Genomic DNA, 14,242 nt, shown 5'->3' with positions numbered 1-14,242 from the left:
TGTGCAAGTTCTCCCACTTACAAAGATGAGAGAGGCCTGTAATTGGCATCATAGGGAGACCTCAACTATGAGAGACAAAATGAGAAAAAAAATCCAGACAATCACATTGGCTGATCTGGAAAGAATTTATTTGCAAATTATGGTGGAAAATAAGTATTTGGTGAATATGAAAATTTCATCTCAATACTTTGTTATATATCCTTTGTTGGCAATGACAGAGGTCAAACGTTTCCTGTAAGTCTTCACAAGGTTGGCACACACTGTTGCTGGTATGTTGGCCCATCCTCCATGCAGATCTCCTCCTCCATGCAGATCTCCTCTAGAGCAGTGATGTTTTGGGGCTGTCGCTGGGTAACACGGACTTTCAACTCCCTCCAAAGGTTTTCTATGGGGTTGAGATCTGGAGACTGGCTAGGCCACTCCAGGACCTTGAAATGCTTCTTACGAAGCCACTCCTTCGTTGTCCGGGCGGTATGTTTGGGATCATTGTCATGTTGGAAGACCCAGCCACGTTTCATCTTCAATGCCCTTGCTGATGGAAGGAGGTTTGCACTCAAAATCTCACGATACATGGCCCCATTCATTCTGTCCTGTACATGGATCAGTCGTCCTGGTCCCTTTGCGGAGAAACAGCCCCAAAGCATGATGTTGCCACCCCCATGCTTCACAGTAGGTATGGTGTTCTTTGGATGCAACTCAGCATTCTCTCTCCTCCAAACACGACGAGTTGTGTTTCTACCAAACAGTTCTATTTTGGTTTCATCTGACCATATGACATTCTCCCAATCCTCTTCTGGATCATCCAAATGCTCTCTAGCAAACTTCAGAGGGGCCCGGACATGTACTGGCTTAAGCAGGGGGACACGTCTGGCACTGCAGGATCTGAGTCCCTGGCGGCGTAGTGTGTTACTGATGGTAGCCTTTGTTACGTTGGTCCCAGCTCTCTGACGGTCATTCACTAGGTCCCCCCGTGTGGTCCTGGGATTTTTGCTCACCGTTCTTGTGATCATTTTGACCCCACGGGGTGAGATCTTGCGTGGAGCCCCAGATCGAGGGAGATTATCAGTGGTCTTGTATGTCTTCCATTTTCTAATTATTGCTCCCACAGTTGATTTGTTCACACCAAGCTGCTTGCCTATTGCAGATTCAGTCTTCCCAGCCTGGTGCAGGTCTACAATTTTGTTTCTGGTGTCCTTCAACAGCTCTTTGGTCTTCACCATAGTGGAGTTTGGAGTGTGACTGTTTGAAGTTGTGGACAGGTGTCTTTTATACTGATAACAAGTTCAAACAGGTGCCATTGATACAGGTAATGAGTGCAGGACAGAGGAGCCTCTTACAGAAGAAGGTCCAGGTCTGTGAGAGCCTGAAATCTTGCTTGTTTGTAGGTGACCAAATACTTATTTTCCACCATAATTTGCAAATAAATTCTTTCCAGATCAGCCAATGTGATTGTCTGGATTTGTTTTCTCATTTTGTCTCTCATAGTTGAGGTCTACCTATGATGCCAATTACAGGCCTCTCTCATCTTTGTAAGTGGGAGAACTTGCACAATTGGTGGCTGACTAAATACTTTTTTGTCCCACTGTATATATATATATGTAATTTATTTTTTTTTGAGGGGGGGACCTTGTTTTGACAGGTACAGCTACTCAGATCACATGTAAACAGAAAACAGTGAGCATTAAAGTACATGTGAGCCTTCACCTTGTAAAACAACCCATTCAGTATTTTATTTATTTATTTCAGGTACTTATATAGCGCCATCAATGTACGCAGCACTTTACATATATTGTACATTCACATCAGTCCCTAACCCTCAAGGGGTGTACAATCTAAGGTCCCTAACCCTCAAGAGGAGTACAGTCTAAGGTCCCTAACCCTCAAGGGGTGTACAATCTAAGGTCCCTAACTCACATTCATACATACACATACTAGGGACAATTTAGACAGGAGCCAATTCACCTACCAGCATGTCTTTGGAGTGTGGGAGGAAACCGGAGTACCCGGAGGAAACCCACGCAGGCACAGGGAGAAAATGCAAACTCCAGGCAGGTAATGCCATGGCAGTATAAGATAAGAGGCAAAACATTTGTGTATAGATATAAAAAAAAAACATTATAAACACCCCCCCCCCCCTTTTTTTATGATCACATACCCTCTGTTCTCTGCTGCATAGAGGGATGAGGGAGGAGTTGCAGCAGCACAATAGTCTTCCCAGTGAATGGCTGTGCGGGGGGTGGGGGGGGGACAAGTCTGATCATTGGAGGAGAGTCATGTCCTTGTATGAAGAAGTCTCCTGTTCTCTTTGTATTGCTTCCTTTGAGTGAATTCCCTGGTGGTCCTGCCAGTCCCTCTGCTCTCCTATTAAAAGGGTAAGAGAGCACAGCATGGTCAGCCATTGTGCAGAAACAAACATAACGTCAAACAGAATCTTTGGGTTGGATTTACTAAAACTGGAGAGTGCAAAATCGGGTTCTGTTCTGCTAAGAAACCAATCGGCTTCTAACTTCCGCTTTTACAATAAAACCTGGAAGCTGATTGGTTTCTAAGCAGAACTGCACCCGATTTTGTACTCTCCAGTCTTAGGCTAGGTTAATGGCCAGTCCCTCTGCTCTCCTATTAAAAACTGACCACACTAGGTAAGAGAGCACAGCATGATCAGTTCTCTGCCAGAGAACTGACCATGCTGTGCTCTCTTAACTAGTGTGGTCAGCTTTTAATAGGAGAGCAGAGGGACTGGCAGGACCACCAGGGAATTCACACAAAAGAAGCAATACAAAGAGAACAGGAGACTTCTTTATACAAGGACATGGCTCTCCTCCAATGATCAGACTTGTCCCCCCCCACCCCCTGCACAGCCATTCACTGGGAAGACTAGTGTGCTGCTGCAAGGACATTGTACAGTAGACACAGATCAGGAATAGAAAATGCTGGGTTTACATATTCTTTAATTACCACCAAAAGGGCGCTCTACTTGTTTCAGACAACCGATCTATTCCTTTGCGTACATCAGGTATACAGGGTAGTACTCAGGCGGTTCAATTCCTGCCTTGATATCTAGTGGAATTGAATGGTCAGGTTGAGAAGCGCCGGTAGCTATAGCGAGTGCTGGGGATACTGAAGCGGCTTAGTGAGGTGATAAATATTATTTATTCTGGGATTTCCTTTGAGAAGATGCTGAGAGCAGAATAGAATATAGCATAGGTATGTCTACTGCCGTGGGTTATGGGAAGGTAGGTGCCCGGGAATCAGGACTGTATGTAGACTCAATGCCTCGGGCTTTAATGTCAATTATTAGCAGGTGCTGTTTGCACTTCTATGATATCATTGGGTGCTGAGGGATCGCAGAGGATATAAATGTCATTTGCAGTCATTAACACTACTAGAGGATGCCGGGGATATTACAGCATCTATTGGAGGAGATTTAGCCCGGGTTCACACTGACGCAGTGCAGAATTCGCAGCGTTTTCTGTGCAAATTCAGAATCGCACCCCTCGAATCGAACCACTGCGGGTGTGTATGTTAAGTTAACAACACCCCGAAATCTGTTTGCAAAACGCGGTGCGATGTGCAGAATCGGATGGCATAGGTGTGAATACCCATGCGATCCGATTCTAGTGCGGATCCAAAAAAAGGGTCCTGCAGTTTTTTTGTGCGGATGTGGTATGATTTGGCTCAAATAGCACCGCACACAATTCGCATGTGATTTGCACAGGAATGCGGTGCGGTTGCTGTGCGAATCACATGTGATGTACTGAACCACATATATGTGAACCTGGGCTTACTAAGGCCTAGTTCACATCTGTGCATTTTGCAGAAACATACTACAGCCCCATTTAACATGGTTTCCTATGGGACATGTTCACATCTATGCATTTTTCAGCCGCTGCGTTTTTGGAAAGGGTCAGGGACTTTTTTAAACACAACACGGTGCGTTTTTAGTTCAATAGACTTCAGTGAACATATTTCCATTTTATTTATTTATTGCCAATAGGAAAATATTGACTGATGCCACTTTGATGTGACTTTGGATGGGTGTGACTTTGATGCAACTTTGTTTTTTTTGTCTGCTAATAGGAAAGTATGGCAGTTCTTAAGTAGTGTGACTTGTTTCATGCAACACTCTCTGGCACTCAAGTAGCGTCAAAGCCACACCTATCCAAAGTTTCATCCATCCAAAGTCCCATCCATGTTGCATCCATCCAAAGTCCCATCCATGTTGCATCCATCCAAACTCCCATCCATGTTGCATCCATCCAAACTCCCATCCATGTTGCATCCATCCAAACTCCCATCCATGTTGCATCCATCCAAACTCCCATCCATGTTGCACCCATCCAAACTCCCATCCATGTTGCACCCATCCAAACTCCCATCCATGTTGCACCCATCCAAACTCCCATCCATGTTGCACCCATCCAAACTCCCATCCATGTTGCACCCATCCAAACTCCCATCCATGTTGCACCCATCCAAACTCCCATCCATGTTGCACCCATCCAAAGTCCCATCCATGTTGCACCCATCCAAAGTCCCATCCATGTTGCACCCATCCAAAGTCCCATCCATGTTGCACCCATCCAAAGTCCCATCCATGTTGCACCCATCCAAAGTCCCATCCATGTTGCACCCATCCAAAGTCCCATCCATGTTGCACCCATCCAAAGTCCCATCCATGTTGCACCCATCCAAAGTCCCATCCATGTTGCACCCATCCAAAGTCCCATCCATGTTGCACCCATCCAAAGTCCCATCCATGTTGCACCCATCCAAAGTCCCATCCATGTTGCACCCATCCAAAGTCCCATCCATGTTGCACCCATCCAAAGTCCCATCCATGTTGCACCCATCCAAAGTCCCATCCATGTTGCACCCATCCAAAGTCCCATCCATGTTGCACCCATCCAAAGTCCCATCCATGTTGCACCCATCCAAAGTCCCATCCATGTTGCACCCATCCAAAGTCCCATCCATGTTGCACCCATCCAAAGTCCCATCCATGTTGCACCCATCCAAAGTCCCATCCATGTTGCACCCATCCAAAGTCCCATCCATGTTGCACCCATCCAAAGTCCCATCCATGTCGCACCCATCCAAACTCCCATCCATGTCGCACCCATCCAAAGTCCCATCCATGTCGCACCCATCCAAAGCCCCATCCATGTCGCACCCATCCAAAGTCCCATCCATGTCGCACCCATCCAAAGTCCCATCCATGTCACACCCATCCAAAGTCCCATCCATGTCGCACCCATTCAAAGTCCCATCCATGTCGCACCCATCCAAAGTCCCATCCATGTCGCACCCATCCAAAGTCCCATCCATGTCGCACCCATCCAAAGTCCCATCCATGTCGCACCCATCCAAAGTCCCATCCATGTCGCACCCATCCAAAGTCCCATCCATGTCGCACCCATCCAAAGTCCCATCCATGTCGCACCCATCCAAAGCCCCATCCATGTCGCACCCATCCAAAGCCCCATCCATGTCGCACCCATCCAAAGCCCCATCCATGTCGCACCCATCCAAAGCCCCATCCATGTCGCACCCATCCAAAGCCCCATCCATGTCGCACCCATCCAAAGCCCCATCCATGTCGCACCCATCCAAAGCCCCATCCATGTCGCACCCATCCAAAGCCCCATCCATGTCGCACCCATCCAAAGCCCCATCCATGTCGCACCCATCCAAAGCCCCATCCATGTCGCACCCATCCAAAGCCCCATCCATGTCGCACCCATCCAAAGCCCCATCCATGTCGCACCCATCCATGTCGCACCCATCCATGTCGCACCCATCCAGTGTTGCATCAAAGTGGCATCAAAATCAATAGTTTCCTATTGGCAAAAAAACCCTGCAAAATGCATCAAAAACGCTGGAAAGATGATATTAAAAAATGTAAACTGCTCTGGAAAAATGCAGAGATCTGAACCTAGCCTAGTGCAAAATCGGGTGCAGTTCTGCTTAGAAACCAATCAGCTTCCAGGTTTTATTGTCAAAGCTGAATTTAGAAGCTGATTGGTTTCTAAGCAGAACTGCACCCGATTTTGCACTCTCCAGTTTTAGTAAATTCTCCCCATAGATTCTGTTTGACGTTATGTTTGTTGCTGCACAATTAAAGTGTTACTAAACCCCCAACAGTACAATCAGTCTGTAGATGCAGTAAAGCATGCTTGTTATACTCACTGTGCAACCTAAGGGGTTAATGCATTCTCTAAAAAAGCTGTTTGATCCTGTCTTCTCTGATACTCCCCTTCTACTGTCCCCAATCCATCTGAATGAACAGAGCCCTAGGAGGCACTCTGCACATGTTCAGTTTGGTATGTATTGCTAGAGAGTTTCTTTTTTTCTTGGGAGAGTGCTCCTGCCAAAAAAACACTGATTACAGCCTATGTGTGCAAGGATAACATGCTGGAGAGTTTACTGGCTGTAGGAAAAAAAAATGCCACAAACTGCCGCTGTAAAAATGTCCGGTGTGCATGGGGACTTCATCTTAATGGAACAAGCTGAAGTTAGAAGCCGATTGGCTCCCATGCACGGCCGCACCAGATTCTGAGTGCTCCAGTTTGCTTCCCCCTTGTGTTGTCTCCTCACCACCTGCTTTAACCCTGCAGTAGCACACTCCAGTCACTTGCATTGCCTGCAGTTGTGGGGCGCTTGTAGAGTGGCCCCATTTTCTTTAGCTAGAACGTTTTCAGCAGGCGCTATGCTCTCCGAAAGTGACTTGGGGTGTAATTCTCAAATGCTCTCTAAAGAGTGATCTGAACACAAATCGGTCTTCAGAGAGCTTTGATAGACAATGAGCAGGCGTTGTTCTCTCCTCCTCACTGCCTGCTTTAGCCCTTTGAACCCTGCTCTAGTACACTGCAAACCACCTGCATTGCAGCCCCATTCATTTGATGGGGTTGGGGGTATATTTCCCGCCAGCATGTGTACACCTCTGATTACAGCCTCTGCAGCTAAGGGTTATAGCGGTGGGGGGAGGGACAGTAAAAAGCGTGACTCAACCACTGGGGTTTTTTTTTGTACCACCCCCATTCACTAATATAAATGAGAACCAAAGAAACAGAAACCTAAGATATGGTGATTATCATAACAAAAAATATTTGTCTCTGAAAGAAGTGCAGCTAGTTACTGTATCTTTAGAGTTTGTTTTGGGTAATAATAAACCTTCTGGAATTTATTGCATTTGTGTGATATGTTGATGAATTTTAGGTTAATTGCCTATAATGTACAACTTTTCATATATATAAAAAAAAAAATATATATATATAGATATAGTATGTGTGTATATATAGTGTGTATATTTACTGTTTGTCTACATCCAGCACACACACATAAATATATACACACACATTATATATATGTATTTTTTTTTCTATGGCCAGTACACACACACAGTGTGTGTGTGTGTGTGTGTGTGTGTGTGTATATATATATGTGTATGTATATATATATATATATATATATATATATATTTTTTTTTTTTTTTTTCTATGGCCAGTACACACACACACATATATATATACGCATACACACACCCACACATATGCAGTGTATATATATATATATATATATATATATATATATATATATATATGCACACACACCCACACATATACAGTGTGTGTGTGTGTGTGTATATATATATATACATACTACATACACCCACACATATACAGTGTGTGTGTGTATATATATATATATATATATACATACTACATACACCCACACATATACAGTGTGTGTGTATATATATATACATACTACATACACCCACACATGTACAGTGTGTGTATATATACATACTACATACACCCACACATATACAGTGTGTGTGTATATATATACACATACACGCACACCCACATACATACTTATACACGTATGCACATACATACATTCTTTAATGGTAAAAGAATCAAATTATGAAAATGATGTAAACAAGTCACTTTCACCCGCAGGGGTCCCTTGTGAGCTGTGAAATTGGGGGTGACACCAAGCATCCCGAGGTTTGGAGGGGTGACCCCCGGAGGCCCCGCAATGAAAGGGAAGGAGGAGAGTGGCAGCGGTGGAGGACGCCCGTCGGGTGTCAGCGGGGGTCAAGGCGGCATTGGTGGAAGCCCAGAGAAAAGCGTCAGCGCCCAGGAACTGAAGGAGCAGGGTAACCGGCTGTTTGTTGCTCGCAAATATCAAGAAGCTGTTTCCTGTTACAGCAAAGCCATTGTGAGTATACACAACCTTCCATTTATATACTGTATGTTATGATGATTATACAGGATTTGTATTTTTTTTATTTATTTCAGGTACTTATATAGCGCCGTCAATTTACGCAGCGCTTCACATATACATTGTACATTCACATCAGTCGTATAGCGCCAACAGATTCTGCAGCGCTTTAAAACATGAGGGCAGACAGTACATTTACAATATAATTCAATACAGGAGGGATCAGAGGGCCCAGATCATTAGAGCTTACAATCTAAGAGGGAGGGTCAAGAGATACAAAAGGTAAGGATTGTGGGGGATGGGCTGATGGAGAAAATAAAAGTACAGTTTTTGGGTGGAGGCAGGATAGGCTTTCCTGAAGAGAAGGGTTTTCAGGGATTTCCCAAAGCTGGACAGAGTAGGAGATAGTCATACATATTGGGGTTGAGAGTTCCAATGGATGGGAGAAGCTTGAGAGAAGTCCTGAAGGCGAGCATGGGAAGAGGTAACTAGGGCACTAGAGAGCAGAAGGTCTTGGGAGGAATGAAGAGAATAATTAGGTTGGTATTTTGCGACTAGGTTAGTGATGTAGCTGGGGGCTGTGGATGGCTTTGTAAATTATATTTTGTATTTTGAATTGAATTCGTTGGGAGAGCAGGAGCCAGTGGAGGGATTGGCAGAGAGGGGTGGAGGACACTGAATGGGGGCCAGTGGAGGGATTGGCAGAGAGGGGTGGAGGACACTGAATGGGGGCCAGTGGAGGGATTGGCAGAGAAGGGTGGAGGACACTTAAAAGGGGCCAGTGGAGGGATTGGCAGAGAGGGATGGAGAACACTGAATGGGGGCCAGTGGAGGGATTGGAGGAGAGGGATGGAGGACACTGAATGGAGGTCAAAGGAGGGATTGGCAGAGAGGGATGGAGAACACTGAATGGGGGCCAGTGGAGGGATTGGAGGAGAGGGGTGGAGGACACTGAATGGAGGCCAGTGGAGGGATTGGCAGAGAGGGGTAGCAGACACTGAACGGTTGGTAAGGTGGACGAGGCTGGCAGCAGCATTCATGATGGACTGGAGGGAGGATAGCCTATGTAAAGGTATCCAATGAGGAGGGAGTTGCAGTAGTCAGGCGAGATAACCAGGAAGTGAATTAGGAGCTTTGCGGTTTCATGTTGTCAGTCAGTTGTGCTTATGTGCTTACTGGATGCATGCTGACAGGAGAAGAGAGTAAGTGATAGTTGAGGTCATTAATCTTTTCCTTTTCCTGTCTATTCACGGGTTGCAGGAGGACCTGCCAGGGCCCACAAAAGCATGTCTGCTCTGGTGTGATGCCACCATATTGAATGGTCTAGCAATGCACAAGAGCGAACAGAAAAATGTACGTGCACCTTTTTTTTTCCCTAATGCAGTGCACGACAACACTGGGTAGCACGTTGCCATGCTTTTTAGTGAACTGCAACACAGATGCATTGTTAACCCCTTCCTATCTGCCCCTGCAGTCTTTTAAAAGGTTCTGAACATCTTGGGGGCAGAAAGGATCAGCGATCATGTGACCCATGTGATTGGCTGTAACAGCGGTCACATGACTGGGAGCCAAAACTGCCGGCTGAGAGCTGCCATTGACAGTTTGGTCTTTGTGCTGGGAGTGGGCAGTGAAAACACACACACACACGCACACACGATGCGTATGTGCAGTGCATGGGCATTAAAGTTGTCCCCAGAAAAGTAATGGAGAGGAAATCTTTCAATGGGGACACTAGTTCTGGTGACCTGGGAGGGGCCCAAGGAATTCCCATAATTTGCAGGGAATTCCTCTTACTTCCTGTTTTGGCTATGGGACAGGAAGTGAAGGGAAATCCCTGCCATGGGGCACAGAATGTGGAAGATTCTGACGGGTCTGATAGAAAGTTTTGTCTATAGTTCTACTTCAAGGTGTGTTAGAGTGCAATTTAAAATGAACATAAGGGGTTTACTGCTCCTCAAGGATAACTCCTGAAGGATAATAGCCAGAGCTCTGGAAAATCATTTTTACGTCTTCCTATTGGCCATCTGTACATCCACAACACCTTATTTATTGCACAGGCACAGCCTAATGCTGTAAAGCAGGTGTGTCACTCAATTTCATTGTGTGCCGGATCAGCATTATGGGTGCTCTCAAAGGGCCTGTTGTATCTGTAAGACTAGATGTCCAGAGCACCCAAACCCCACTTACATCAGGTGCCAAGCGTTCCTCCAACCATCAGAAATCAAGAGTCCCCCACCCTTCTTTACATCACAGTGCACCCCCGTTACGTTGTGCTGCTGGGTGAGGAGCTGGGAAGCAGAAAGTGCAGGGTCTGGAGGAGGGCCAGAGGAGGACTGGAGTCAGCTGCCAGAGTTTTCTGAATGCAGAGACCACAGGAGGTGGAGGTGAGGGAGTGGTGCAGTTGCACAGAGAAGTGCAGAATCTGTAGGAGGAGTTTTGTCCTCTTTGCTGCCGATTGCTGAGATAGGGCAGGAGTGGCAGAGACAAGCTTCTCCACGGCTGCACAGAGAAGCACAGGATCTGGTGGAGATGTTCTGTCCTCCTCTCTACTGCTGAGACAAGGTGAGGGTGGAGACAAGAGGGCTGCTGCAGCTGCAGGACCACATGCAATGGCCTGGCGGGCTGGATTTGGCCCTCAGACCTTGTGTTTGGCACACGTGCTGTAGAGGTATATTCCATGTACAGTGCATCCAGAACGTATTCCCAGCGCTTAACTTTTGCCCTTTTTTTGTTATGTTACAGCCTTGTTCCAAAATGGATTAAAATTATTTTTTTCCTCAACATTCTACAAACAATACCCCATAATGACAACGTGAAAGAAATTTGTTTTAAAATCTTTGCAATTTATTAAAAATAAAACCCCCATGTACATAAGAATTCCCAACCTTTGCTCAATCATTTACTGAAGGCCCTTTAGCACCAATTCCAGCCTCAAGTCGTTCTGAGTATGATGCTACAAGCTTGGCACACCTATTTTTGGGCGATTTCTCCCATTTTTCTTTGCAGTACCTCTCAAGTGCCATCAGGTTGGATGGGGAGCATCGATGCACAGCCATTTTCAGATCTCTCCAGAGATGTTCAATCGGGTTCAAGTCTGGGCTCTGGCTGGGCCACTCCAGGACATTCACAGAGTTGGCCTGTAGCCACTCCTGTATTATCTGTGCTTAGCTTGGTCCAGAGCGCTCTGGAACAGGCTTTCAGCAAGGATGTCTCTGTACATTGCTGCATTCATCTTTCCTTCGATCCTGACTTGTCTCCCAGTTCCTGCCGCTGAAAAATATCCCCACAGCATGATGCTGCCAACACCATGCTTCACTGTAGGGATGGTATTGGCCAGGTGGTGAGCGGTGCCTGGTTTCCTCCAGACATGATGCTTGGCATTCAGGCCAAAGAAATCAATCTTTGTTTCATCAGACCAGAGAGTTTTCTGAGAGTCCCTCAGGTGCCTTTTGACAAACTCATGGCGGGCTGCCATTTGCCTTTTACTAAGGAGTGGCTTCCGTCTGGCCACTCTACCATACAGACCCAATTAGTGAAGTACTGTAGAGATGGTTGTTCTTCTGGAAGGTTCTCCTCTCTCCACAGACAAACACTGGAGCTCTTTCAGAGTGACCATCGGGTGCTTGGTTACCTCCCTGGCTAAGGCCCTTCTCCCTCGATTCATTTTGGCTGGGCGGCCCGCTCTAGGAAGATCCCTGGTGGCTCCAAACTTCTTCCATTTACGGATGATGGAGGCCACTGTGCTCATTGGGATCTTCAATGCTGCAGACATTTTTCTGTACCCTTCCCCAGATCTGTGCCTTCATACAATCCTGTCTTTGAGGTTTACGGACAATTCCTTGGACATCATGGCTTGGTTTGTGCTCAGACATGCACTTTACCTATGGGACCTTCTATAGACAGGTTTATGCCTTTCCTAATCAGGTCCAATCAACTGAATTTCCACAGGTGGACTCCAATCAAGTTGTGGAAACATCTCAAGGATGATTGTTCCTAGATTGTAAGCTCGAAAGAGCAGGGCCCTCGAACCCCTCGTGTATTGTATTGTTACTGTCTTGTCTCATGTTCTGTTCCCCCTGCTATTGTACAGCGCTGAGCAAACCCTTTGGCGCTATATAAATACTGTATAATAATAATAATATTGATCAGTGGGAACAGGATGCCCAGAGCTCAATTCTGAGTGTCATGGCAAAGGCTGTGAATACTTATGTACATGGGGTTTTTTTTTAATTTTTTTTTATTTTTAATAAATTGCAAAGATTTCAAAAGGAGCTTCTTTCACGTTGTCATTATGGGGTATTGTTTGTAGAATGTTGAGGGAAAAAAATGGTTTTAATCCATTTTGGAATAAGGCTGTAACATAACAAAATGTGGGAAAAGTTAAGTGCTGGGAATACTTTCTGGATGCACTGTATGCTGCTGCTTCCATTTTATCATATACAAGAACCTGGGGCTACTCCATAGAAGCAGTGGTTCCCATTCATGGCACTAATGAAGACTCGCTAGCCTGAAGCAGCAGTGGTGGTTTGTTGTGTTGATTTGCTGTTACCTTTATTGGCTCTCCTTTTCCTATCTAGACCCGCAACCCCTCCATCGCTGTGTACTACACCAACCGCGCTCTTTGCTACCTGAAAATGCAGCAGCTGGACAAGGCCCTGGCAGACTGCAAGCATGCTCTGGAGCTGGACTGCCAATCTGTGAAAGCTCATTTCTTCCTGGGCCAGTGCCAGATGGAAATGGAAAACTACGACGAGGCCATCGCCAATCTGCAGAGAGGTACGTTTATACCAGGCGTCCACAAGATGTGACATGCACGTATGACTAACATCCGGGGATACAATGCTGCAAGAATAGTTCATGGGTGTCAAGTTTTCCATCAGATTTATGAGAGCGTATTAACAAAGCAAGAATACAGATATGTTTTATATTTATGCTTCATTTCCATGGTAACACATTTCACAAAGTTTTAAAGGCTAAGGGTTCATGTACACTGCAGCTGAAAAACTCACGTTCATGAGCTGTTGAGCGTTTTTTTCAGCAGCCCCTGAACTCTCCCTAATGTTTTCCTATGTGTCCGCGTACACATCGTCGTTTACAGGCAGTTGAGTTTACAGTCGTTTTTTTGAACACAGAAAACTTGCGTTCAGCAGTAGATTTTATCAGCGTTTCAAACACTTGTAAACGTGGCTAACCGCGTTTATAGGCGTTTGCGTTTTGAAATTTTTTTTTAACTCTTCCATTTCCAGATGCTGTCCAGAGCCTTTTTTCATCATAAAAAATGCATGCAAAGTATTTTCCCGGTACTCAAATGGACCCGGTACACCATACTTTGAGGACTCGCATGAAAAAAAATATGTTGGACACTGCTGCAATAATTTCTGCACAGAAATGAGCCGGAACACATCCAAACACCACAAAAAAAAGCAAAATTCAAACAGCTCATCTCAAAAAATACTGCTCTCCCTACTTCTGCTCTCTCTATTTCTCTCAAAATGTCTGAAATATTAAATTTTTTACTGTTTTTCAGTGCTTTCTGTGCATTTTGGAAGGTCTCCTGCGGTTATCTTAAAAAAAACGCTCATAAACACGCATAAACGCAGTATGCAAATATGGCTAAACAGATTTTTTTTTTTGTTTGTTTTTTTCCATTTCTTTCTCATATTTTTTATTAAATTTTCTTTTAAGAAAAAAAAAAATACCTTCCAAAACCATCATAAATCTTTTTACATCGTACACATAAACTTTATCCCCGTACCCACCCAACACACCCCTGTCCAGTCTCATCATATCCTCTCTTTCCCCTCCTATTAATCTAGTCATATATATATATAGATCTCTTTAACCATTTAAATTCTCTGGTTCTACTATCGGGGGACCTTTGATTTTTAAGTATTTTTCTGAAGTTCTAAACTCATAGCATTTACCCCAAATCTTTCTAAACTTTTCCATTTCATCTTTCTCCATGTAACAAAGTTCCTCCATCCTACTAACATATTATACTTTGTCTATCCAA

At 45.1% G+C, this 14,242-nt stretch overlaps 1 protein-coding gene across 2 annotated transcripts in view; it reads left to right on the top strand.

The window, feature by feature from the left end:
* Nucleotides 1-14,242, top strand: part of STUB1 (STIP1 homology and U-box containing protein 1) — a 45,245-nt gene that overhangs the window by 14,555 nt on the left and 16,448 nt on the right. For both annotated transcript variants that reach the window (XM_089664319.1, XM_089664318.1), the window contains exons 2-3: nucleotides 7,965-8,226; nucleotides 12,807-13,005. In XM_089664319.1, coding sequence (XP_089520445.1) covers nucleotides 8,044-8,226; nucleotides 12,807-13,005 — 382 coding nt within the window. In that variant the 5' untranslated portion in view covers nucleotides 7,965-8,043. The remainder of the gene's footprint in view (nucleotides 1-7,964; nucleotides 8,227-12,806; nucleotides 13,006-14,242) is intronic.

The sequence above is a fragment of the Staurois parvus genome, unplaced genomic scaffold, assembly GCF_062004578.1.
Source record: "Staurois parvus isolate SC_StPar_1 unplaced genomic scaffold, SC_StPar_1.0 ptg001882l, whole genome shotgun sequence".
In the NCBI taxonomy this organism is placed as follows: Eukaryota; Metazoa; Chordata; class Amphibia; order Anura; family Ranidae; genus Staurois; species Staurois parvus.
The sequence above is the reverse complement of the archived record's forward strand: the minus strand, read 5'-3'. Positions and strand labels throughout refer to the sequence as shown.